General features: G+C 39.7%; 1 protein-coding gene across 2 annotated transcripts in view; it reads left to right on the forward strand.

Moving 5' to 3' along the window:
* The first annotated feature begins 1,585 nt into the window (after window positions 1-1,585).
* The window catches only part of LMBR1 (limb development membrane protein 1), a 68,931-nt gene continuing 44,883 nt past the window's right edge, over window positions 1,586-25,633 (forward strand). Inside the window, exons 1-4 of one of the 2 annotated variants that reach the window (XM_086865282.1) lie at window positions 1,586-1,936; window positions 16,264-16,336; window positions 18,634-18,673; window positions 20,484-20,623. In XM_086865282.1, coding sequence (XP_086721408.1) covers window positions 1,874-1,936; window positions 16,264-16,336; window positions 18,634-18,673; window positions 20,484-20,623 — 316 coding nt within the window. In that variant the 5' untranslated portion in view covers window positions 1,586-1,873. The remainder of the gene's footprint in view (window positions 1,937-16,263; window positions 16,337-18,633; window positions 18,674-20,483; window positions 20,624-25,633) is intronic. The other variant, XM_086865292.1, reaches the window with a different exon arrangement.

A 25,633-nucleotide genomic window follows, 5' to 3' on the forward strand; every position in this document is an offset into this window, starting at 1 on the left:
GTATTCTATTCCTACAGCCTCAGTGAACGCCTGAAGTCTCCCTCCTTGAGCAGTGGGCTTCAAGAGGAGAAAGCATGGGAACATTTCTGGCCTGCCACACCCATGATATGATTGTGCCTGCAAATACCTCGTCTTTATCTTCACAAGGATCAAAAGAACAAAGGTGGAGCTCTGGCCATACTCAAGCTGCAGGACCCTCTGCATCAGGACTACAAGAAATACATCAGTCAAAGATTACTTTTTCTAACTCTAAAAATTCATAAATACTTTACCATCTGCTTTTAACCAAGAAAATGGGCCAGAGGCTGGAGAATTAATATAATTGGAATTATAATTGGCATTGACAGCATATATGATGTATCAATAGTTGTGAATGAGTAGAAAATGATGATCCTTATTTTTGAAACTTCTCTAGACTAATGATACATACTTGGATTGAAATAAAAGCTTGATTTGCTAAATCACAACCTGTAATTTATAGTGTATCCTAGATTAATAGTCTTCTGTGTATCTACTTGCAAAGTCAGAAAAAGAGAAGATTGCCCATGGATGTAGAGGGAACAGGGAATAATAGGGAGATTGTACCTTCTCATCACAGCACTTGGGCAAAAACCAGAGAAAGCAGAAATCACTCAATGACAAAAACCTGCTCCAGGGAAGAGGAATAAAAGTTGTGACTGAAGTTTTAAGTGTTCTTTCAAACTAGAAAATCGGATGCGTTTACATTGTTGAGTTTGAGGAGGATCAACTAGAGCCGAGCACCCCCGGCTCCCTCATGTTTCCCTGCCGGCTTCAGTGACAGTGGTGGCTGTCGTGTCCCCGAGCGGGGAGCTGAACCCCTGCCCACACCCGGCTCCGACGGGCTCCGGGTGACCCCTGCAAGTGACCCCCGGGGTCCAGACTGCTCTGCCACTCCCTTCACTGGGGAGCTCCCTGCAGGGAGCAGCTCTCCCCATGCCCACCACTGTCTCCTGCCCTGCTTTCCCCACAGGAGCCTCCTGTCCTGCCGCTCAGGGTCCCTTCTCCCCTGTGTCCCCCAGGACACTCTGTCCCTGCCAGTCCCCACACGGGCACAAACAGCTGGCCTGTTTCCGACAGGATGGGGACATAGTCTTAGGGTGCGCCACGGGAAGTTCAGGTTGGACATCAGGAGGAAATTCTTCCCTGAAAGAGAGATTAGACATTGGAATGGCTGCCGAAGGAGGTGGGGGAGTCACCGTTCCTGGGAGTGTTTAAGGAAAGACGACATGGTACTTAGCTATACCACGGTATAGCTGACGGTACAGCTGACGCAGTGATGTTCGGTCACAGGATGGATTCGATGATCTCGGGGGGCTTTCCTGCCTGAACAATTCCGTCATTCTGTGACTCGGGCCTTGCCGGTAAAACCACCCCCGTCCCCAGCAGCCCTGGCCCCGCCCCCAGCAGCCCTGGCCCCGCCCCCAGCGGCCCTGGCCACGCCCCCAACAGCCCTGGCCACGCCCTCAGTAGCCATGGCCACGCCTCCTTCTCGCTCCTCCCTCTAGCCCGCCTCTGGGCGTGACTTCCCCACCCTCCATTTAAGGTTAAGCCACGCCCCCGCGGTGTGACCCCGCCCTCCCCTTCGCCCGCCCCTGGCGGGGTCGCTGCGCGGTGACGCAGCAGGAGGAGCTGAGGCGGCGCTTCCCGCCCTTCCTCCTCCTCCTCCTCCTCCTCCGCGCCAGCCGGACGGTATAGACAGAGCGGCGGAGCCGGGGCCGCTCAGCAGCTGTCGGGGCCCGGGGGAGCGGCCGGGCTGCCTCCGGCCATGGTGGCCCGCTCGTCGCCGGCGGGGCAGGAGCAGGCGCGGCGGCGGCGGCCGCCATTGCTCGCGGGGGCCGCGGTACTATGAAGGATGGAAGCGGACGAGGTGACGATCCGGGAGCAGAACTTCCACAGCCAAGTGCGGGAGTACACGGTAGGTGCCGTCGTGCCCCGCGGACCCATGGTATGATTGGTCAGGACCTGTCATTGCTCTCTGCCCCAGCCCTGGGTACCGGCGGGTTGTCCCGCTCTCTCCCTCTGTCCTTGCTGCCCCTCGCCCTAGTGTCCGGAGGGACTCAGGGGCCTGTCTCGGGTGGGCAGAGAGGTGAATGCACCTTCTCTGAGGTGCCACGAGAGCTGGAGGATCCTAGCGCTGGCCCTCTGGAGGGTTTTTATCTCCTTGTGCCTTCAGCGGAAGATGGAGATGCTGTGTATGCACGCAGGGCATCTGTGTGCTCCATAGGGGTGCTCTCGGAACAGGTACCGGTGCAACAATCTCGAAGCTCAGCTTCGGTAAGAGATGACTGCGAGCGGACATCATTTATGTGTTCAAGTAGCTAAAGGGGAGGTGCCAATAGGATGTACCAGGCTCTGCTCGGTGGTGCCGACCACCAGGAGATGAGGCAATGGGCAGAAACTGAGGCACAGGAAGCTCCACCTGAACATGAGGGAGAACTTTACTGTGCAGGTGAGCATGCACTGGAACAGATTGCCCAGAGAAGCTTTGGAGTCTCCCTGGAGGTATCCAGGAACATCTGGATGTTATCCTGTGCCATGTGCTTTGAGATGACCCTGTTTGGTCAGGGAGGTTGGACCAGGTGACCCACTGTGGTCCCTTCCATTCGTGACCCATTCTGGGATTCTGTGAACACCTCAGCCCTCAGTTTGTTGCCGTCAGGTGTGCATGGAATTTCATGGTACTGCTTGTCCTACTGGGATACTCCTGCCTTGCTGAGCTGTTTGCAGTGCTGTGTGTAACTTTTGTGTTTTCCCTGACCCCTCATGCCCCGTGCAATCAGTGGAGTGCCCAGCAGTGCCTGTGCTGTCCCATCTCTCTCAGCCCTCCATAGGCAGGTGCAGCACTACACCCTGCGTGCAGACAGACCAGTTGCAGTTTCCTCTCTGACAGCCTTGTAATTGTTCTCAGGACTATTGAAAGCTTGATGGAGGTGTTTTGATGGGGCTCATGTCTCTCCTTCTTCAGTTCCAGGAAGGAAATACAGGCTGCACAAGGAAGACATGTAGCGCTGTGCCCTGTGAACTTGCTGTCCGGGCTCAGCAAAGGAATAATGTTTTTTTTTGCCATCCCTGTTGTCTGGGGGAAAAAACTTGATTTCTTGAATTAAAATAAGATTTCATTATTTAGCTTTAAGTGTTTTTCAGCCTTGTTGGGAGACTCTAAAATACCATGGTTAACTGATTTATGTAGTGCTATGGCTGGGTCACTTGATAGCAGTCTTGCTTGGAATGTGTTAATTACTCTTCTATAGTATATGAAGACCTTTCTTGTGAAATATTCTATTTCTGCAATGTTTTTTTCTGAAGAGTGCAAAACAAGCCTCTGAGAAGAACAGCTACTTTGTGGGATTTTTTTGAATGTCTCTTCTTTGGGCATGGATGTAGTATATGTCCTGGAAGCCACGAACAGTGGAGGGGCACAAAAAGTAAAATACTTCTTTGTAAAGAAGGCTCTAAGTATTATCTTAATCACCTCTGTGGTATGAAAACATGAATGTATGTACAAATCTTTCTTTTCCCTCATGTCTGTTTTTCCATTTGTATTCCATTGTGTGCTAGTTATCTCCTGCTTACTTTCACCAGAGTCTTGTTCTGATAAATTGGATGGTATATATTGTGGTTTTATTCAGTAGGAAACACAGATTTTTGAGTCTGAAGGAATGGCTGTGTGCAGCCTTAGAAGTAGTGAAGTCTATTAAATTCTTAAAGAACTAGTTTATCTCTACTGCAGATACTTCTCCAAAGTTAGTGGGACTTTTTAGCCTCTCCAGAGCAATTAGTAAGTCTTCCTACTGGTGTAGCTATATGAGAAATCACACAGGACATCAGTAACTCATATTGTAGAGGCGCAGTGTTGTTTTATTTGGACAGTGGATTCAGAATAATCTTGCTCTTCTTTACTTTGATCCTAACATTGATCACAGTCCACCTTTGTTATTGTTTAATCAGTGGAAATAATAATAACAATTTTGCCTTTTAAATTATACACTGGTACAGTTGTGATCTTGTCTTTAATTTATGTTGGAACACCACAAGGTTTTATGAGTGCATGAAGTGCTGCCACCCCCAGCTGAGTGTGCAGCCTCCTGTGGCTCCCACACAGCTGCAGGAGAATATTGCAAATATGAGTGCATTTGTGGTTAGTCTGAGCATGCTGGAGCACACAGAGTATGTTGCTTACATGTGCAATTATGTTAACATCCTCTCCTTACCATTCTTACCCTTGCTGCTCATGAAGTTATATAGTGAATAGAATTTCTTAAAATATGCAAATAGACAGTTGTTGTGTAGGTAGTGGGTGTAATCATCAGTTCCTCAGCTGGAGCAGGGAACATATTCCATTCTGACACATGCATTAAACCTTGATTCCAGCTGCAGGTGGGCTGGGGGCAGCAGAGCAGTTAAGAGAAGCATTTGACATTACAAGAGGTTGTGGCTTGAAATTGGGGTGGGGTAGACTTAGATTAGATATTGGGAAGAAATTCTCTACTGTGAGTGTGGTGAGGCACTGGCACAGGTTGCCCAGAAAAGCTGTGGGTACCCCATCCCTGGGGTGTTCCAGGGCAGTTTGGATGGGGCTTTGAGGTCTAGCGGAAGTTTTTCCTGCCCATGGATACAGATGATATTTAAGGTCCCTTCCAACCCAAACCATTCAATTCCAGTTTGTAGTGGAATATTACAGCAGAGGAGACCTCTCTATGCCTGTTGGGAGCAAGAGAAATTTGTCTGTAATAAGTATCTTCGAAGAGCTAGTTGTGTGGCACAGTCTTAACTTAAAGCTAAAATGACGCATTCATGAGAGAAGAGAAATCAAAGTAAGATGATGTAGTTGAAAAGAAAATCCTTTTCACTTTTCTCTTACAAATTTTCTTTGAATACAGAATTTCTATATTGTACTTTCTGATGAAATCCTAAGGGCATGCTGAGTTTAGCTTTGGTGTAATGCTTTATTTCTGTTTCATGTATTCTCTGAACTGGCAAGCTACATAGCTTTCCATAAAGTTGTGTAACATTAAAAAAATTCAAGGCTTGTTATCCTTTTGGTGGTGATGCCTGTCTCTTTGTGCAGGTGCTAACTTTTGCTAATTCCATCTTCAAAAAACAATTATTTCTGACACATCTTTATAGATTGAGCAAGGTTAGTAAAAGATTATTTAAAAAAAAATACATCCTTCATCTGCTTTTGAGGTGACTCAGTGGCTTAATGCTTAATTTAACTCAGACCTGTTTGCTCTTGACCTCATTTGGAGTGTCTGTATGGCACTTGTTTTTCAAGAGGGTGCCTGTTTGCAACAAAATCATCTGCCTTGGATTTTGTTGCTTCATGAGGATGGTCTGTGCTACTAGAAGGTGGTTAACTCCCTAATCAGGTGTGGCTCTGGTTTTGGAATGGCTCTTCAAACATGAATCTGCTCTGCAGAGGATCTGCTGGTTCAAATTGTTGTTGAAAACACCAAGACTCAGACTTGGTCTGAGTCTGAACTTTAAAATTCAGATGCAATGAAGTAAGTGTGGAGACTGTGAGCTGGTGACCCAGTGTCAGAGACGTGGCACAGCCAAGAGTTTTCTTGGAGCCAGTGAGATCCTTGACTTCAACAAAGCCAGACTCATGCTCAGTTTTGGCTAGAAGGGGCATCTTTCTGAAAAGCAGCTTTAGTGGACTGCAAAGTACAGAAAAGGGTTTGTGTTCTGTACTTGGTCAGTATTCATATGAAAGAGTTGTAAAGGCAGGACAGTGTTCTGTTACTTTACCTTTCTTGGTCCTTTAATTTATAATTTGCTGAGATCTTTCACATCCATGGAAAATATTTTAACTTCTAGGGAACTGCTTTTCTCTTGGGTCCTGTTACTATGCCTGTTTATAAAGGGTTCATGTTCCGCTGGTATTGTTGTGAACTGTTTATTTCAAATGTAAATGGACCAAGTGCAATGGTTGAGCCTCTTTGTAGTCCCCTGGGTTTACTTGTTAGAATATTAACTTCCTTTTTTTTTTTTTTCCCCAATTTGAGTCTTTCATTCTGCAGTACTAGCTTGTATTTTTAAAAATACAAGCTAAATTTTAAAATTCTTTTTCCACTTAAAAAATGTAGGATTTTGAGTATGCAAAAATATACATGGACACCTGGCTATGAGGGTTCCTTGGCAAAATAAATACACTGTGCTTGCATTTGTAGTGTGGGGAAGACTGTGGAAGAACACAACAGAACTGCTAGGTTCTATTATTAGCACCATAGAACTGCTATTTAGGAAGCTTAAGAATAAACAGAGTGAGTATATTTGGAAATAAGTTTATTAAATATGTAATGAAAAAAAAAATCAGTCCTGGCAGAAAATGTTCAAATACAAAACTGCTATTATAACTTTTAAGTGTTTCATGCCAGTTCAGGCAGATATTGAAACTGGTGTAATATAGAGTTTAATGTTAAATGTGATACACTTCCATTTGAAAGACTAAATGTTTTCAGGGGTGCAGGCTTCACATGATAATTATTCTAAGAAACTGAATTTCTTTATTTCCTCTATTAATACAGTGTGATTACTGCTGCCATTTGCCCTCTGTAAGGATGTAAAACAAGGGAGCTGGTTTGAGCACTTCTGTTGCTAGTGGGCTCCTGTTTGTGACCAGTTGTGCATACTTATAAAACTGAGGTTTTTCACAGACCCTTTTTTCTGCCAGCAGTGATGATATTTTGATAGTGGGCCAGGAAGAAAGTGCTGATTAGAAGCGTGGGTGATTTGTAAGAACAAATTTATTACAAATACTGAAATGTTTTTGTTTGCATGCTTATGCAAGTTTATCTCTTATTAAAAAAAGATGCCTTTCAATTTGTTTTACTTGTACACTGAAAACTTGAGGACTACTTTATATCTTAAATACTTGTATTTCAGAAAATAGCTTTGCCTGGATTTCTCAATATTGCTTCTTTTTTCTTTTTTCCCTTAAATATTTTGGGAATGATTTGTGACTGAATAAAGGAGTATTTGTAGCAGTGATGAGGGACACAAAGCTGAAAGATTGGTGCACATTTAACATAATTAAATATATAAAATATTGTCATAATTCTGTCATCTTAAACGTATATCTCTATTTGTAAACATGGGTGCTGTACTGAACTTGAAGAAGTGATGAATCATCTTCTGGCTGTTGGTCCTGGGGATCAGCACTGTGGATCCATCTGGAATCAATAGGCATCTCAAAATACTTGGCATAGACAAGTGGAGAGAGATACTTATTCCCAAAACAGAAGCAGCTTTTGTAGAGTTCCACTATTTCTGTTTATGTAAAATAAGCATGAAAGGCTGAAGTGTAAAAATATGCAATTAGTTACAGTTCAGACTAATTCCTTTCAAGTTGCTGGTGTGTTTCTTTGGAGGAGCAGTTGACCAAAAGGGCAACACACTTCATGGAGAGTTCAGGCATATGTTTAAGAAAATTTTGTATTGAGGTATAATTAGATTTGAGAAAATGTAGTGAAACACATAAGAACTGACAGCAAACAAAACCAGCTTTTCATAGTGTGATCAAAGCAAACATATCCACCTTGGGTTTTTGTTTGAGTGGCTGGGCATGGAGTGAGGGACTGGGTAAGATGGCAGGGTATAACTGGGAGGTGAGAGGGTTGTAATAACAACTCAGTCTTTGCTGTGAGGAGGTTGCTAAGTGTTCCTGAGTTTATTAGCACAAGACCCTCTGGAAATAGGTGTTTTCAGAGAGCTTAAAGAGGGTTGGGAGATAGGTGAGCAGATGGCCAGAGTAGCAGAGGAAATTGTGGTAAAGCCAGAGTGGAGAGAGAATCTGAAGCACATTGCCAGTGGCATTATGATAAGAAATTAAGAGCTCAGTTCTATAGACATAGATAGAATTTTGGGTTAAGGAAGACTAATGAAAACATTCCTTTCAGAATAAGTTTATTGGTTGTATTTGAAGTGGTTTTTTTCCTTTTCTTTCTTCTAAACTGAACTACTTTCTCCTTTCCTGTCTCTAAGCATTTCCTATCTAATTTAGTATTTATCCTCATTTAAGAGAACAGTGATAACTTTTGTTGAGGAAGTCTTAACTTCTGCATCACTCTCTACTCCCATGCTCTCCCCCTTGCCTTGAAAACCACTGATTATTTCATGTACCCATGTGCTGTCAAATGACTTGGGGCACTGCCTTTTTAGGAATAATTGTGTTCAAGAATTTGTATACAACTTCTAACACAGGAAGAGGAGAAACTTCTGAAAGTGGTGACTGGAGTTTGTTTTTATACATCTAATGATAACCAGCCTTGGTTGTTGCATCCCTCTGGAGGGTGAGCAGAGCCAGGTAGAGGTGACCTGGAACAAGTGCTGCTCTAACCCCCTGATTAGGCATTCATGTGACAGGTGAGATTGCTTCACGCTTTCAGCAGCTTTGACCTGTGCTCTTTGGGACCCAATTGACTCTCACAAGGTTTCAAAACTCATGTTGCTGTTTTATCAGCTGGGAGTTGAATATTCATGTATAATAGTGTTGCTCCCCAGACAGAGATTTCTAGGTTTCTGATTAGCTGGATATGTTAAAAGTTGTTTCTAACTACCATCAACATGATTTCAAGAGAGAGCTATGTGCTTTGTACTGTTTTAATATTTGAACACGTGGATAATTTTTGAAAATTTTGATTAACTGGAAAATACTCTACAGGTCTATGTTTTATTTTCTCTATTTCCAAATCATGTCTGCTCCTACAGCAGGTAGTATATGTTTTGATGGCATCGAAGTCTGCATATAGCTGGGTTAATGTACAGAGGATAGAAGCAGTGCATGTGTGTGATATTTTACCTCTTTACCTTCTTGTGTGATTTCCAGGATAGACTTCACAATTGTCATCAAAACACGGTGTTTCAGTTTTACTGTTGATTTTAAGTGCCTGTTTAGGCCTTGATTATCCTATTTTTTCCATTATCTAACTGTAATTTCTATTTTTAATGTATTTATGGAAAAGATTGAAGCTGATGGGTTTTAGTTGAATTTGACAATGGGAACATGTCTAAAATACTTGCTGAATTTCAGACTGTAGTAACTTATATCCAGTAGAGAGTATGCATAATTGGTGAGAATTACGAAAACATACAGATATTGCAGTTTAAGTATGTTTGTATTTTGGGAGTGGGGGTGTCACTTAAAAATGCTCCAGGATGTATGTGTGAGAAGACAAGGGAGAGTATTTTTATGTGTTAGGATGAGAAAGTTTATTAGCTCTGTCTTCCAAGATCTTCTGCATCTTGCCCTGAAAATTAATATTAGTCAAAGAAGCTGTCTTAATACCAAGTCTGTAGGAATGAGACTTAGGGAGGTTATGTTTTCAGAAATGAATTTTTAATGGTGTGACTCAAGTTTTAATATAAGCGATTATTACAACCTGACTTTCTAGTGTTGAATAATGGCTCACTCAGGGACAGACTGTTACATGGTCTAGGTTGGTGCTATTGGTGTTAATTCTAGAGTGTTTTTAAATCTTGCACCTATGCTGAAAAACATTTTTGACTGAAGGGCTGTAGAAGCTGTTTTTTATCTTCAGCAGAATTTCTAGCACACAGAATATATTTTTAAGTATTTCTTGCTTTCTGTTGGATCCTGGATGTTTTTTCTAGATGAGGAAGTCTAGGCACCTGCCTCTGAACCATTTATAATTTCTTCATGACATAGGAACCAAAAAAAGTGGGTCAACTGCTTGCAAATGTTTTAAGCCAGGGAGGAGTCCTGAGAAGAAACTGTATATGGTGGGGAATCATAGGTATGGTGGGCAGTGTTAATAAGCAAAATTAATCTGTAGTCATAGACAGTCATAGCACATATTTGATATTTTTTCATAATATGAAATTTACTGTGTCATGCCAAGTGTATAATGTTGGCTGGTTTAAAGTGAACATAATCTTACCACATCAGAGTTAATGTCTCATTTGAGAAAAATGAGATTTGCAGACCAGATGATACAATGAATGCTGAGGTCAAACTAAGACCATAGTTAAAAGTTTCAGTTTTCTTTAGTGTGCTTTGTTGGTTGTAAGTCACATACTGTTGAGACATCCAAAACAGTTGGAACGCCTTGTTTGCTTTTTAGATGTCAGTGGGATAATTGAGTTATTAGGAATAGACCAAGCAGAACTGCTTGTCTCCACATGTATTTTCTTGCTGTTTATTCCTGCCATCTTTTCTAAGAGTAAACAAAAGCAGTTGCCAAATGGGACAGTAGGAGGAAGCTTGTGGTATTTTAATGCACATTAAAATACTTCAGCAGCATTATAGGACTAAGAGATGGATGTGTAATGCTGTGTTTGTTGTTTTCTATTACAGAAATTAAAACTAAGAAGTGCAACAATTTTATTTTCTGTAATAGTAATCACAGGCAAAATACTGTTTCATTTTCAACACTTAAGCATGTAAATTGACATATTCTACATGGTCATGTTATCCAGAGTCATCTCAGCCTTCTCTTTTTTTTTGTGCTGTTTTTTTCTGTTTAGGGAAAAGAATACATTCTGTAAAGTAACAGCTAGAAGTGGAGATGTTCTTTGCTACATCTGTAGCCTTGTTTTGTCAATTGTTTGCATAGAAATGCTTGTGGCTGTAATAACAGTAACTTTATTTTAATACTGACACAGCTGTTTCATTTTAAAGTTATTTCCTTTCCTCCCTTACTCTTTGGAGCTTCTTGATCTTTCATTCATACATGGCATGGTAAAATGCTGTTTGCTGTTAGTCTTTTGCTCCTCCAGATTCTCCCTGTTCTTCATGCTAGTATGCAATCAAGTTGGAGGAAACTATCACTTATTTGCTTTGATGCTTTTCAAGTGGAAATGAATCTGGGTTGAATCTGTGTTTCATGCTTGGAAGCATATTAAGTTAAAGAACATTACTAAGGCGTGGGACTTCTCTTTGTGAAGGAGTTCTGTGCTGGTTCCTTGCTCTAAAAGTTGTTCTGTAACATATCTGGTTCCTCCACAGTGGGAGGACATCCCTGACACAGCCCTATGGGGGCCTGTGCTTACACTTAATAAACACATTCATAAATGACCTGGAGAATGGTATAAATTATGAAGTGACTAAGTTTATAACAGTACTTATTTAGTCAGGAAACTAGAAAATAAGGTAGAGTGGGACCCCAGGCTTCTGCTCAGGCGAGGCTTAGCCATGGTATCAAACTGTTTAGGGCTTAAAAACCTCCAGGAATGGAGATTGTGCAGCCTTGCTGGACAACTGGTTCCACTGCTTGGCTCTCCTCATGGAGGGAATTTCTTCTTACCTCCTGTCTCATCTTCCCACTGACATGGCCAAGAGCTCAGCTCTCTTTTTAATGACCTCCCCATAGGTACTGGCAAGCTGCTGTCAGGTCCTCCTGAAGCCTTGTTATCCTCAGGCTGAACATACTGAGGTCCTTCAGCCTGTCTGCACCAGGCCAGTGTTCCAGCCTCCTGACCATTGGGGATCATCCCTTCTGCAGTTACCAACTTCTCTCCTATACTGGTGGCTCAGAGCTAGACAGCAACTACATGTGACAGGGTGAATGCTGCTTGGAGTGAGAGAGAATTACTTCCCATGATTATTGGCTTGGCTTCAGGTAATTCAGCCAGGGATGCTCTTTAAGTTTTGTGCTACCAGGGCACACTGACTGAGAGGTAATGAACAGTTACTGGACAAGGCACCTATATGCTTTTTTCCTAGTGTGAAATACAGCTCTCTCACAACAGTTTGGAATAATTCTATATTATATAAATAGAATCCTGTATATGAAAATGCAGCTTTTAATGTGCACACACACAAATTGAAGTTGTAAAAAATGGTTGAATCTTGTTTGTAAGAGAGAAGAAACATCTTACACATTTTGAGCATAGGCTTTCTTAGCATGAAAGTGTAGCTCTTACACTTGCAATAGAAGATGATGCTTTCCCAATCTGAGGCATGAATGTCAGTGCCAGAGTTTTGAAGATCATCCACATGGACAAATTAGTGTCAGCTGATCCTTAGTAATTATCAGTGGGATAATTACAATGTAATGTGACCTAGTTCAGACTGTTAATGCTGGCCCCTTCTCTGCTGGCCCCTTAAAGGCACATACTATGCAGGTAATCTCCAGCTCCATTTTCACAGGAGTTGGGAGCTGTGTGGTACAGATCCAAAAGTATGATGTGGATTATACTTGGATACCTTTGGATGAGAGATCCAAAGGTATGACACTGTGGAGCAGTTGCTTACAAGAGACATGAGAATGTAGTGCAGCGTCTTCAGAAGCAGCCTTACCTAGTGTGTCTGGTGTGTAATCTAAGCAGGAGCAGAAGACACTTCCTTTCCTGAATAAAGATTAAGGGCTTCAGGAGAAGACAGGTTTCTTCTTGCTTGTCCTACGAGAGGTTGTATTTAGTCCATGGGAAGAGATGTAAATGAATTATATGCTTGGGATTTGAAGATTCCATGTGCCATATGTTAAAAAGGAGCCCTGGGATATGGCACAGAATCCCTGTGTCTTGTTTTCAATTACTAAGTGGTGTGGAGGGGACACACACAAACACATCAAAAATTATTAAGAATTGCTTTGGTTGACTGCTTGGCTATAACCATAGACAATTCTTAAGCTCCTTGTAATTTCCTTTATATTTTGATTCACCTGGTCAAATGTGGACTGAGTGTATTTCCCCTGTAAGGTCAGAATGTACCCTGGTTATGTTTAAAATAGCTTCCCTGTCTAATTATGGCAATGGATCCACAACTACTTTGTCCCTCAAATTTGGAATGAATTTAAGGAAACAAACTTTAAGACTGAAAGGTATTATTTCTCGTGAAGTGGGAGATGTCAGAAATCCTTTTTCATCACAATTGGATACATTCTGTGCATGATGTCTTGACTGTCTCCCCAAGTAAAACCCAAAAAAAGCTTCATTTGAGCTCCAGTAAAAAACTGCTTGCAGAGAACTTGGGAATCTGAGGAATATAGCTTCTTCTAGATTTATTTATTGTATTTGCAACATCCTTTTTTGCTGTAGAAATGAGGGATGGCATAAATCACAGCTTTTTGGTTGGAAACAATTTGCAATATAATTTGGATTTAACATTGTATTCCAGTGTTGCCTCCAATACTGACACACACAGTAGTTTCTGAAGGAAAGATGGAGTTTACAGAATATAGGTAGGCTCTTAAATGTTTGTTTTTACTGAAGGTATCAATATTGTTTTGTGTATGGTGTTCACTTTTGTGATTAGTGCCTTGTTTCAGTATGACTACCTGTGGTTTTTAGTAAGTGATTAGAAATTGAATTGATGGTTGTATGTGGTGTGACATTAAATTGTGGCTAAAAAAAAAAAGGAAAAGACACGGTGACGAAATTGAACCCTAAAACCAAGTTTCTGTTGAAACTTGAGAGCTATTCTGCTGTAAGCAATTGGGTAGGACAATGCTGATGGATCCATTGAGAGGACATTAATGCTGAGTTACCAGTGTGATTCTCAGGTGAGTGTGGAATTGTTTTCAGTGCAGCAAGAAGAGCTTAGTGCTGTTACATACAGCTGTAAAATCTTACCTGGAATGCTGCATACAAGCCCATCCACTCATAATTGAGAAACACAAATTGGAACTATAGCAAATACAAACAAGGCTGGATGTTTTTTTTCCTAATACAAAAATATCCTGAAACAAACAACAATATGAGGAATAAGAACCCCGGGTTGTAGTGTTGACAGGATAGTGGAGCCTATTCTTCAGCTATCATAGACTACACATTCCTTTTCCCCAGCTTAACTGAGTTCCACTCTAAAAATAGTTGGGATGCTGACTTGAACTGTTTCCTTCAGAAAGCTATTCAGAATGCATGGTTAGAAACAGTTCAGGATCAGAGATTTCACTGAGTGTAAATTGAGACTGCAGTAATATTTCTGAGTTTGCTGTTTAACTTGTTTTGGTCTGTATGAAGGACTTTTAATCTGAGTTCTTTTTAAAGATCATAAAGCTTTTGCTTACTAGAATTTATTTATTTTCTTGCCAATAATTTCAAAATTTTGTGAATTTTCAGTAATAAACAGCTTTATCAAACATTTACCAAATTGTTCTCTAATCTGACAGAAGTAGAGGGAAAATTACACCAGGATGTAGGGTTACCCCTTATTGCTGGGTTGCAGAGTAGCTGTTATCTAAAACCAGAAATCCAGCATTTGACAGTTTGTGTTACTGGGCAGCTTTTGTCTGCTCTGCCCTCAAAATACCTCAGTTATCTCAGTGGTACCTTTTAATTGCAGACCCACATTTTCATTGTAACCTTGCTATCACGGATAGAATAAAGGTCATATGTTCTATTTGAAGGTGTAAACAAGATTGGAGTAATTTTTATTCTTGTTTTAAATAAAATTAAACTAAAAATGATCTTGACTGTATTTTTCTTTTACATAGGTTACACTGTGTTATTTGCATCTGACAGATTTTTAAAGAATTCACTTACCCTGTGTATGTGATACCTGATTTTCAAAAGTGGGTGCCTAAAATTAGATAGATGTCTCTAGCTGTAGCCTTGATCTAGTTTTCAGAGGAACTGGAAGCTTAGAGAAAGATTCTCTTTCAGCACTGGTGTTGCATTTTCCAATACTGACAGGACAAGCTGTGTCAGAGTACTCTGAAAAACCAAGGTTGTTCTCAGTTTGTTTTGTTCTTCCTGTTTCAAAAATATACCAACTTTTTTTTATTAAATCTTAATAACATTCTTTAGAACTACTTATTTGAAGGACTGAATTCTTTATCAAAACTTTCTCTTCTCTGACGAATTGTTAAGAAAGTTGGAGAGGTAAGCTCTATTCAGATTAAAGACCAGAATTCAGAGATCTAGTTATGAAATCTCATTTTCAGTGCCTGTATTTTGGGTGTTGCTGCTGTGTGTTTCCTGCACAGAGAATGAGCTGGGCTGCCACTTTCAGAGCACTGTTGTACTTCTGGGAGGCACCTGGAAGTCACCCAAATGCCATACTCATGTCATACTTGGTTATGCTTGGTTTTTTAAAATCTGAAATGTCTGACTACATCAGAAAAATAACCCTTTCAGTTTAGAAAAATATAACCCTTTCATTTCTTAGAAAGTCTGTCTTTCATGAGTACATTTTTCTCCACTGTGATTTGCTGATTTGGATGCAGTATTGTTATTTGGATGCAGATTCATCAGGGCTATTGTCACTACCTTCACTTTCATTTTTCCCTTCCTCTTAGGATAGCCTTTCTGCTCTTGATTTTTTTGAGACAGTGAGTCTTAAAGGCAACAAATCTAAAAATGATAGCTTAAAGAAACAGGTCAGCTATTGTCCAGTGAATAAAATTTCCAAAACCGAATGGCATGCTTTCTTCTTGTTGCATTTCTGACTGACTCATGTTTTAATAGGTGTAGGCACCCAGGATTAAGGAAGCAGTGTTGAGCCACTGATGTCTCATTCAGGAGCAAATAAAATGTGTGGGTTTGTTTTTGTTTTTTTACCTTGCAAAGGTTTGGAGGATTAAAACTTTCCTGCTGTTCAATTTCTTTCCTGTAAGATTTCCAGCATTTTTGTAGGTGTTTTGGTCTTATCTTTATTGTATTGTAGTTGTAGTGCTAAATCTTATAAACAATTTGATCTGAGGCACTGTGGGCTGAAGGTGCATCTGACCTAAATAAACCACCAACCTTATGAGAAGGGAAGTCCTTGGCTTCTGACTGTGAAGGAAACATTGTGCTTGATGAGCTCATGCTTGGACATCCACTGTAGGCATGAGACTCTCTTGTGTGTGTTGTCACCTGGAATTTGTTTGATTCAAGACAGGATGCAAATAGTAAACATGTTTGTTTCTTTCCACATATGTTGACGAAATAGATCCTCAAGAGCCCATTATATAAATTACAATTACCCCTAAGGTACATGTAAAGGGGTTCCAAAGCCTGATAACTTTTACAAATCAAGTGGATTCAAACTTCAAAAACAGCCTAGCCCACTCCACTCACCCCTCCCTCAAAATCACACTGTGAATAAGGCTTTTATCGTAATTTTAGAGTAGAACTTGCTGACCATATAATTGGTGCAATAACTATTACTCTAATCAAGCTGTTTTAATGGGTTTCATTTTCTGTTAATAAGATATAAAATATAAGTCTTGAAATTTACAAAAAATACGTTCCTGTTGATCTGCATTCAATTTTAAATTGTTGAGACTAGATTTACTGCTTATTATAATCCAGACATTTCTTCATGACCTAATAAATGTAATTTTTTTTTTCCAGATTTGTTTTCTCCTATTTGCTGTTCTCTATATAGTTTCCTACTTTATAATCACAAGATACAAAAGGAAAGCAGGTAAGCATAAAATTTTTAATATGTCAAAAAAAAATTTTTCAAATAAATAGAGGATTCTTTTCCTGTCCATCTCCATGGAGGTAGAGGAAGGTAGAAGCAACAAAACTGTTTACTAGGCTACTGGTCTATGGCAGCCGGGATTGAACTGGTTGTGTATGGCAGACTAAGAGTTAACTGTTTTGAGACGGAAGAAAGGGGTTAATGTCAAAGTAGATGCTTCTGCCTCCCTTGCCTTGAGATCCTGTTCTCCTTTCACATCAGCTTTTCCAGAGCAAGTATCTTCAGCTGTGTTTTAGCAGCAAAATCATGTTCTGAGCTTCTGCGAGTAAAGTGAAAGGTTGCCAGTGCTACAGAAAGGATCTAGCAGTATTTGTTCAAAAAGTCCTGCTCTGATCAGGTACAGTTATTATCTCAGTTGTCTGAACCTGGTTCTTATGACTTCACCACTCAAGTTTAGAAAATACGTTGACGTAATACTCTGCTTTTTTTCCCTTTGGAAACATTGTCTAGTTTCCATTTTAAAACTAGTCTGCAGGAAGCCCTGTCATTTTCTTCAGTATTTTTTACTGTATTTTATACAGTATTTTTATATTTATATACTGAAAAAAAAATTTCAGTATTTGTCTGAAGACAAATAGCATAAAAATCAGTATAAATTGCAGAGTCTTTGACTCTTGACAGCTTATCTGGGACGTTGGTGCTTGAAATAGGCTGTAGAAACATTCTTGTGTATGCTGATCTTGGTGAACTTACTGGAAACTGTTTATTAAGTGGCCTGTGTTATGATAGAGCTGCTTTCATGGATGGATTCATTTACTTTTAAAACTTTTCATGGAATTTAATTCCTTGAAAGAAGGTACATCTCTGTAAACACAGGAAGTAAGACAGATACTATCTTCTGATCCTGGTACGTAATTTGGACATTACAAAGCTGCTGCCATTTGGAGATGGAGAAGATCAGGAAGGGGAAACTGGTTTGGCAAACACTGTTAGATGCAAAGACACTTTTATTACCTTTTGTTGGCAGTTTATCTTCTTAGCCAGGAAGGGGAACTGCTCTGCAGCTGGCCTGACTTTATGAAAGCTTTGTGAGCAGATACTTAGGCACACTTTGTAGCCTGCTACAATCTTCCTGATGAGAAATGTTTGAAGAGTTAACACATCTGGAAGTCTTTGAGGACAAAATGTTCACTGCTTTTCCAAGAAGCTTTTTAGCCAAAATGATTCATAAGAGACCTTGACGTAGTCTTTCTAAGCCATGAGGTATCCATCCAAAAAACAACAACTCTGGGTCCTTTCACAGAAGAATTTCAAAATAGCATGAGGTTATTGGCTATGTGTTTATTTCAACTGTGTGCATGACTCTCAGGAACTTAAATCAAATTTATTTTAAAATTTAAGAATAAAGGCAGGTGTTCTATCTCCTATGGAAAATAGGAAAAGCTTTAGAATGCTGAGTGTAAAATTATTTCAAATTCAGAAATTTTTCTTTCAAAATGCCTACATTATTTCACATTTAGAAACACTTAATTTGTGTACTGATTTGCATAGAGAAGGGTGTAAAGAGTAAATGAAAGATGTTAGTGATTCATCTGAGTTAAATGTTGATACTGTTTCAAAAAGATTGTTTCAGTGAAGTATTAAGTGAGGAGTAAGTGAATAAAAATGGTCTAAAGTCTGAAGTACCAGAAGGAAGTAATGGTATCTTAAATCCAAAACAAGTAAAAAGAATATAACCACCTCTCTTCCTTCCCCGTCCCCCGAATCCCCAGGAGCTGGGAAGAGGGGTAAGTAAAGGGAAGCAACTGAGCAGTCATCACTATTGGTCTGGGTATGCTTTCTTGTTTTAAAAAGACATTTATACTGCAAATGATTTCTAGCAGTAGTTAGTATGGACTTGTAGACTTTCCTGTAGCTTTCCCGCTCTCTGTGGTTCCAGAGATGCCCAAAGGGGCAGTTTCTAGCAGTAGCTGTGGCTGTAGTAGTCTGAAAGCATGTTTGCCATAGAGCCTTCTGGAAGAGGTCTCCAAGAAGTTTTGATCTGCATATTTAAGTAAAATGAAATAACTTTGTTGTTACATTGATTGAAAAGAGTTTGACTAATGAGAAAACAGGGTGAGAGCATTCATTTTCAGAAGGAGCCTTCTTAAAATATTTATGCTTATAAATTGTATCAATATGTCTGAATTTTAATTGTAAATTAAAATTATTCCTATCTATATATACATTTTAGCCTGAAGTAAAGTGATAAAATACAAGTGAGTATTGAATATAACCTGATGTAATTTAATTTTCAGATGAGCAAGAGGATGAAGATGCCATCGTTAACAGAATATCGTATGTATAGCTCTTCTTGGCAGAACTTCTTTTCCTGAATGTACTGTTGTGATAGGAATTTTCTGTGCTTCCAAATAAATAAGAATCTATTTGAAATATTTAAATGTATTACTAATAGATTGCTAGAGGGTCAGGGAAAAAGATTTGGTCTAGTGAGTTATGAAAATAGTTATGAAAGTTTGGTCTAGGCCTTTTTTTCTCCTGTAGTTCTGCTGGTAGGTATGAAGTTGGCCAGAATGTTGCATGAGGACCTGATGCAAGAGTGAATTGAGTGCAAGACCTGCATTTAGGTCTCTGAAACAAAGGTGTTTAGTTGGGAGGTATTGTAAGTTGCCACAGCAGTCAATGGAAGGCCTGTGAAGGGAGGCAGTGGATCCTGCAAAGCAAGTTAGCTCTCTCTGCAGAAGATACCTTTGATCATTGTAGAAAGCTGCAGGAAGTAACAGGTGGAAGACAAGCACTTGCCAGACCTACTGGTCTGCCAGCAACTCCTTATCCTCTTCCTGTGTAAAGTTAGATATGAGTATCTCCTATTTGAATATGCATCAGGATGTGCAGAGCCTCCGTGGCTGTTGCTGCCCTCTCAATCACATGTTGGCTGAACCATGTTACATTGTTCTTGCCTCTTCCCTGGTGGTGCTGGCATCCCCTTGGGAGGAAAGCTTGGAGAAAAGTGTTGTTGTAAATATAAAATGTTCTTCTTTCTCTCGGCCTAAGCTTCTTTAAATGTGCATGTTATTTTCCTAAAAGCAATAACTCTAAAACATATGTAAATAGATTTTTCTTTACATGGCATAATTGTCAGAAGTTGAGGTGTGGAGGGATGAGAAAACAAAGCCAAAGTGCTGTAGCACTTTGCTGTAGTTTAGGTTTCCCAGTTCTGGCTTAGAATACTTAAACATCCTTAAATAAAAGAAAAAATCTAAGAAGCCAACAACAGTAATATGAGACTATTTTAAAAGTTAAAATTAGTTACTTATACTTTTCTAAGCATTGTATGAATGAAAAATGTATTTGTGGACTAATAGAGAAAAGTAAGATTTCTGTAAGCAGCTTACAGATGTTTCTGTTGTAGGGATGTTCTATTTATTTTGTCAAGAAATTTTGAATTGAGAATTATGTCTAATTTTATTATAGCGTTAGATTAGTTCTGTAAGAAGGCTTTGTTGATCTTTATATTTTTTAAGGACACAGTTCTTTTTAATGCCACAAGATGGCATTTGGTATAAATTGTATTTGGGATCTAAAAAGAATAAGCTTGAATATTTGAAACACATCTGACAATATTGAATTTACATCTGAGATGATAACTTGAATAACTCCTTTGTGAAAAAAACCAACTTATATTTTAATTTTGGTGTTCAAATATTTATGTGCAATTGCACTCAGTCTTTAGTTGTTAGAACATTGCTCTGCTTTAAAAAATTGTACTAAGAATATAGAAATTGAATCTTTTTTCTTGTTTATGTGTCTATGTGAGAAATGAAAACTGACAGAGGGGTCTTATGAAGAGATATTTAATGAGCTTCAGTAGTTTAACCTTTGTATTACAATGGAATTGAATGCATACATTTTGCAAGAGAATAATCACAGTAGTTGATAAAAACAAATTATTTGTACAGGGTACTGTAAACTGTTTTAAATTTGCTTTTTGGAAGTTACATGTTTTGGAAATCCCAGTTTCTCCTGCCCATTTACAATGTAAGAATGTGTTGCCTTTAGACATTGATTAACAGGTAGTTTAATCACTTTTTCCCCTGCTGTTCAGAGCATGTTGGTGGTAACAGTGGTACATTTCTTTAAATTTCAGGCTGTTCTTGAGCACCTTCACTCTAGCAGTTTCAGCTGGTGCAGTCCTGCTTCTACCTTTCTCAATAATCAGCAATGAGATCCTGCTTTCTTTTCCACAAAACTACTATATTCAGTGGTTAAATGGCTCACTAATTCATGGTTAGTACTCAGCATAATGTAATTAAAATGGATGTCTTCATTATATGTGCACAGATACGTTCTTTTTTTTCAAACTGATAACTCATTTTCATTTAATATGCTAATTGTTAATGTGCTGTTGGCTAGTTGGTTTTGCTGCTGTGTGATATATCACAAAAGTCTATCTTAACTGTTCTGTTCTTTTTTTTAAGAATTTTGCAGACTTGGTGGAATTAAACCAAATTCACTGCTTCAAATATTAATATAAATAAGAGCTACTAGAAGCTAACTTGAAACATTCACACTTCTTTATGTTAATGCAAGATTTATATGTCTTTATGATGACACCTATAAATTTATTCTCAAAATCAAAACATGTTTTAAGTAACTTGCTAGCTGTGGGCAGCTTGGACTAGATAGTTAAATTCAGGTGTTAGTGATTTATGTGCAAACAAGGAAAATTGTGGAACGTAAGTATTGTGATAAAGATGTGCAATAAAATAACTGGTGGAAACAGGACATTTTTTTCTGGGTTTGTCTGCAGAAAGTATGTTCACTATGTGAAACTTTAATCTGGTACAAATAGTTTACAGGTTAACTGTGGCATCCTCTTTAGTCTTGTGAAGAGAGAGCAATTTGGCTTTGGAGGATTTTTCTCTGAAAACTTCATGTTTTTTGCTAAATGTCTAATAATTTTCACACATAAATTCATGAATTTCCAGATCCCTGACTTGCAAGGTTTTTTTTTGTTTGTTTGTTTGGGCTTTTGCTGTTGTTTTTTTTTTTTTTTTTGGTGAAGTGAGGGGTGAGAAGTGATGTTTGTAGGACATAAAGGAGCATTCTTCATAGCTGAGATGGTTAAACAATGAGAAAGGTTGTCTAAAGACACTGGGAGATCTTGAAAGTTTTCCAAAAGTCAGGTGGCCAAAGCCCTGAGCAGCCGGGTGGCACCTGCAGTTTGGCTTTTTAAGGGCGGATCAGATTGTGACTTTACAGGCTCTCTCTAGTTGAGTTGTTTTGTGATGTGTTTTGTGACATGTCATGGGGAATTGCTAATTTGGTATGTCTTCTACATGGGAGGGAAAAAAAGCCAGGCTAAATCAATTTTTCACACATATTTAGCTACTCAGAGATTTTTATTCTTTACTCCCAAAAATGAGAAAAAAATTATTGGAAGAGAATCCTTCCTTCTGTGTCTGAATTGTCTTTGGAAAAAGGGCAATAAAATCCATCAGAGACTGAAAATTATGTAACAACCAGTTCAGAAATTTTTACTGTCGCTTGCTGCTTCAAAAGTTTTATTAGTAAGAGATCTGCTGTAATAGTTGCTATTAAATAGGAAAGCCTTTGAATTTGCAAGTGACCAACTTCTAATGTGATGATGTTTGAAAATAGCACTTCATGGATGCACAGTATAATTTATATTTCCCAAGTGCAGCGCAGCGATGTGGTGTTTGCAGGGTGTGCCTGGCCAGGGGAAGGAGCCGCGGTGAGCATGGGGCAGCTGCAGGCGGGGTTTGGCTCCGAGCCGGTCCCTGGGCCGAGCGCGCCCCCTCGTGGCTCTCGCCGGGATCGCCCCGCCCGGGGAACCCGGGGAAACCCGCGCGGCTTTGAGAGCTCACAGCACCCGAGCTCAGACAGGCGCAAAAAAACAATTCTTCTTTTTATATTGCACTTACCTTTAAGTCCTGCAAAGTGCCATGTGTTAAAGCTCAGAGAGACTGGGTTGGTCTCGGAGCCCCGCAATACTACTGCCCTTCACCTATGGGCTGTGTACTGCTTTGCAAACGTTGTCAAAACGCTTTGTGTTGCTTTAAAACGCTTCATTTTTATTAGATTTATGATTGACTGCTATCATCTGATGTATTTGAACCTGACACTGAGGGGTTTTATTCTGTAGATTGTCGCATTACATCTGGAAAATAAAAAAGCAGAAAATAAATGCCTCAGATTTTTGAAACTAGGCAGAAAGGCCAAACCTGGATCCAGTATAAACACTTATCTAATTAATACGTGCTGAACTAATCCACAACTAGTTCTGACAGTGGTGTTCCCTTGTGCTGCTTTTGGGTACAACCACCAGGTGGGGGTAAAACGTAATAAAACTGCCACAAATAAGAAAAATGGGAAATTGCTCGGGGTCTAATCTGTTTGCCAAAGATTAAGAAATTTTTAAGTTTTATGTTTTATTAACTTGTTTTATGGGGAACAGTCTTAGGTCACTACAAATGCAAAGGAAAAAAATCTAATTGACTGCTTAAAGCTTTTCTATAGGTTGATGTCTGCAAGTGTCTTAGGCAATTTTATGATGCAGTCAGTAAAGTTGAAAATAATTATTTTTTTTGGTCTATTTTAATTTGATTTCTGAGCTATCAAATTAGGATAAAAAATAGAGAAAATCGTTACTTTGAGGAAAGTGCATGTGTCTGTCAGCAGCAGAACAGTACTGTCCTTGCCACTCCTAACTTTATGTGCATATTGTAGCTCTGTAGTTTAATATTCTGTAAATGTGGTTCCTATATGCTACTAATATGTAAATTTCTGGATTGCAACTTTTTAATCATCCTGGATGTGCACCAGTCTCCCCTCCCTTAAAATGCTCCGTGTACTCTGCAGCTCCTAAGCACTGTTTTATGTTGTAAGATACTCATATAATAGAGCTGCTGAAATTAGGACAAGGTATTCAAATTTGCATTAGGTAACTGAATGCACTGTCTTCAGCTGGAGAAAACTGCTGAAATAAGACTCCTACCCCCATCAAGTTGTATTTCTAGTCTTCCTCTGGTGTCTTTTTTTGGGGGAAAGAAAAAAAGTGCAGACTGCTGGAGTTAATGTCCCCTTGTAAGGGCTGTTAATGACATTCCTGCTGATGTTGCTATGCCTGAATGTTTCTTGAATGGTAACAGGAGCTTCCTGGCAAAGCAAATTCAAAAGGAAAAATCCCCCTCTTTGTTAAGTGGAGTTTAGCCACCTTTAGGCAGTCTGTTTTCTTTAGCAAATGAGTGTTATATTTCACGCATCTTTTGGAATTTTCTTGTTTTGTTTTCTGTAGCCTATTTGGCTGAGTTTGGTTGCTGGTGTCTTGCTGCTGTCAACTGCTAAAGTTCTCTTGGCCCCCTGTCCCCCTCCTCCCCTCTAGCTCTTATTGCTCCTTCAAATTTGAATGCTGTCATTTAAGCGAAAAGGAAGTATATGGTAGAAGCATTTTTGAGAGGGTGTAGGCAAAAATCACTGTCAACTTTTTACATTTGGATCTAATGCAGAAATTCCTTGTGATAATGAATACCCTGGACATCCAGTAAATGTCTTTTTCCTCCCCAGTTCTTTACAAGATGGCCAGTTTCAAAGAGGAAAAGAAGCCTGTACATGGGAAGGAAGGAAGGAAGAAGGAAGCAAACAAAGCTGTCACATTTTTTTATCATGGGGAATAATAATTTGAGTGATATTCAGGTGCTGTAACACAGTCCTGCAGATTTATGGAAATGTGTGTGCTTTGGTGAAGGTGGGGAAAGAAACTGGTTTTTCTCTGCAGACTTTTTTTTTTTTAGGATGCTGAACATGTGATGGTAGTTAGACCTGTTAGCTACTAAATTGCAGATAAGCTGCTGCTTTTATAGAGAAGAAACCCTGCATCCTGCACAACTTCTGATTGCATGATTGATGATGGGTTCATGTTTAGGCACCAGAAACTGGCTGTTCAGAAAGTGTTCAGCTTAGAAAGTCTTAATAGAGCAGATATCCTAATAGAGATTAGTTATCACTTCAGGTTGTTTTCCAAATGCTTTCTCTTCCTGCAGATGTCATATGTGTCATACAGATGTCCTTGTTGTAGGCTGTTATTGATTTTGCACATAGATGACAGAATGGTTAAGTTTGAAAAGACCTCTGAAATGAACCTGCTCCAAGCAGGGTCTGTCAGAAAAGGCTGCTCAAGGCACTCCCCTCTTAGGTTTGTATGTTGAAGGATGGACACTACAAAATCTGTGGGCAGCCTTTTGTACTGCTTGAGTACAGTGGCAGTGGAAAGTGTTTGGAATTTTTAGTTTGGTTTATTTTTTTCTCTCCTTTTATGATTAAGTAGATTTTCCAGTGTTTCAATTAATGTTCATTGCCTCTCCTCAATTCTGTGAAAACCACTCTGATGATCTGACTGTTTTCCTTTCTTCCTCCCTCATCAGATATTTATATATATGGATAAAATCTCCTTAAGTCTTCTCTCCTCTGCTCTCTGTCCATTTGTCCAGCCTGTTGAGGTTCATCAGAGTTGCAGGACACTGCTGCTCCCCATTTTGTCTCTTGAGCAGATTTGCTGGGGATGTGCCCTCTCCCTTCCCCCAGGTCACTAATGAGGGTGTTTAACCCCACATCAGCCCCCTGGGGTGGCAAACTGCTGGTGACACAACCCTGGGAGCCCAGAAGCTCAGCCGGTGTTCACTCTGCCTTAGAGTCCACTTACCTTGCCCATACCTGATTAATTAAGCTATGAGGGGCTTCATGGGAGATGATGTTGAAAGCCTTATAAAGTGGAGATAAAAATATCTGCTGCTGTCCTCTTTCCTACTGAACCAGTCAGCCCATTGTGGAAAGCTTCTGTTACCATGATATCTTCTGATTTGGAGGTGATGATGGCATTTGTGTACTGCTCATGTTAAAATCCATGGTTTGCTTGAAAAAATATGGGAGAAAGAGAGTATACAGAACTGGATTTTGTGAGATTCTCTGAGAGTAGTAAAATACTTTTGTCCTGAGAAATTCTACAGTGGTTCTCTAAAGAGCCTTCAATGAGATTGTGGAAGTAGTACACCTGAGCTTGCAGTCTGTCTCCCAAGGTTTCAGACTTTGGCTGTTGAAAGGTAAGTGGTATCTAGGTTTTGTTTGAAGATCATTATGCAGAGAAATGAATGTTTTTCAGCAGTGACCTGTAAATAACTATATCCATAACCCAATGGCACTTGTTGTGTCAGTATTACATTGCTACATGTAAGGGAGGAAAATATAATATATTTAACTGTGAAACTTATAATTTAAATT

The sequence above is a fragment of the Cyanistes caeruleus genome, chromosome 1 (assembly GCF_971803275.1).
Source record: "Cyanistes caeruleus chromosome 1, bCyaCae1.hap1.1, whole genome shotgun sequence".
Lineage (NCBI taxonomy): Eukaryota > Metazoa > Chordata > Aves > Passeriformes > Paridae > Cyanistes > Cyanistes caeruleus.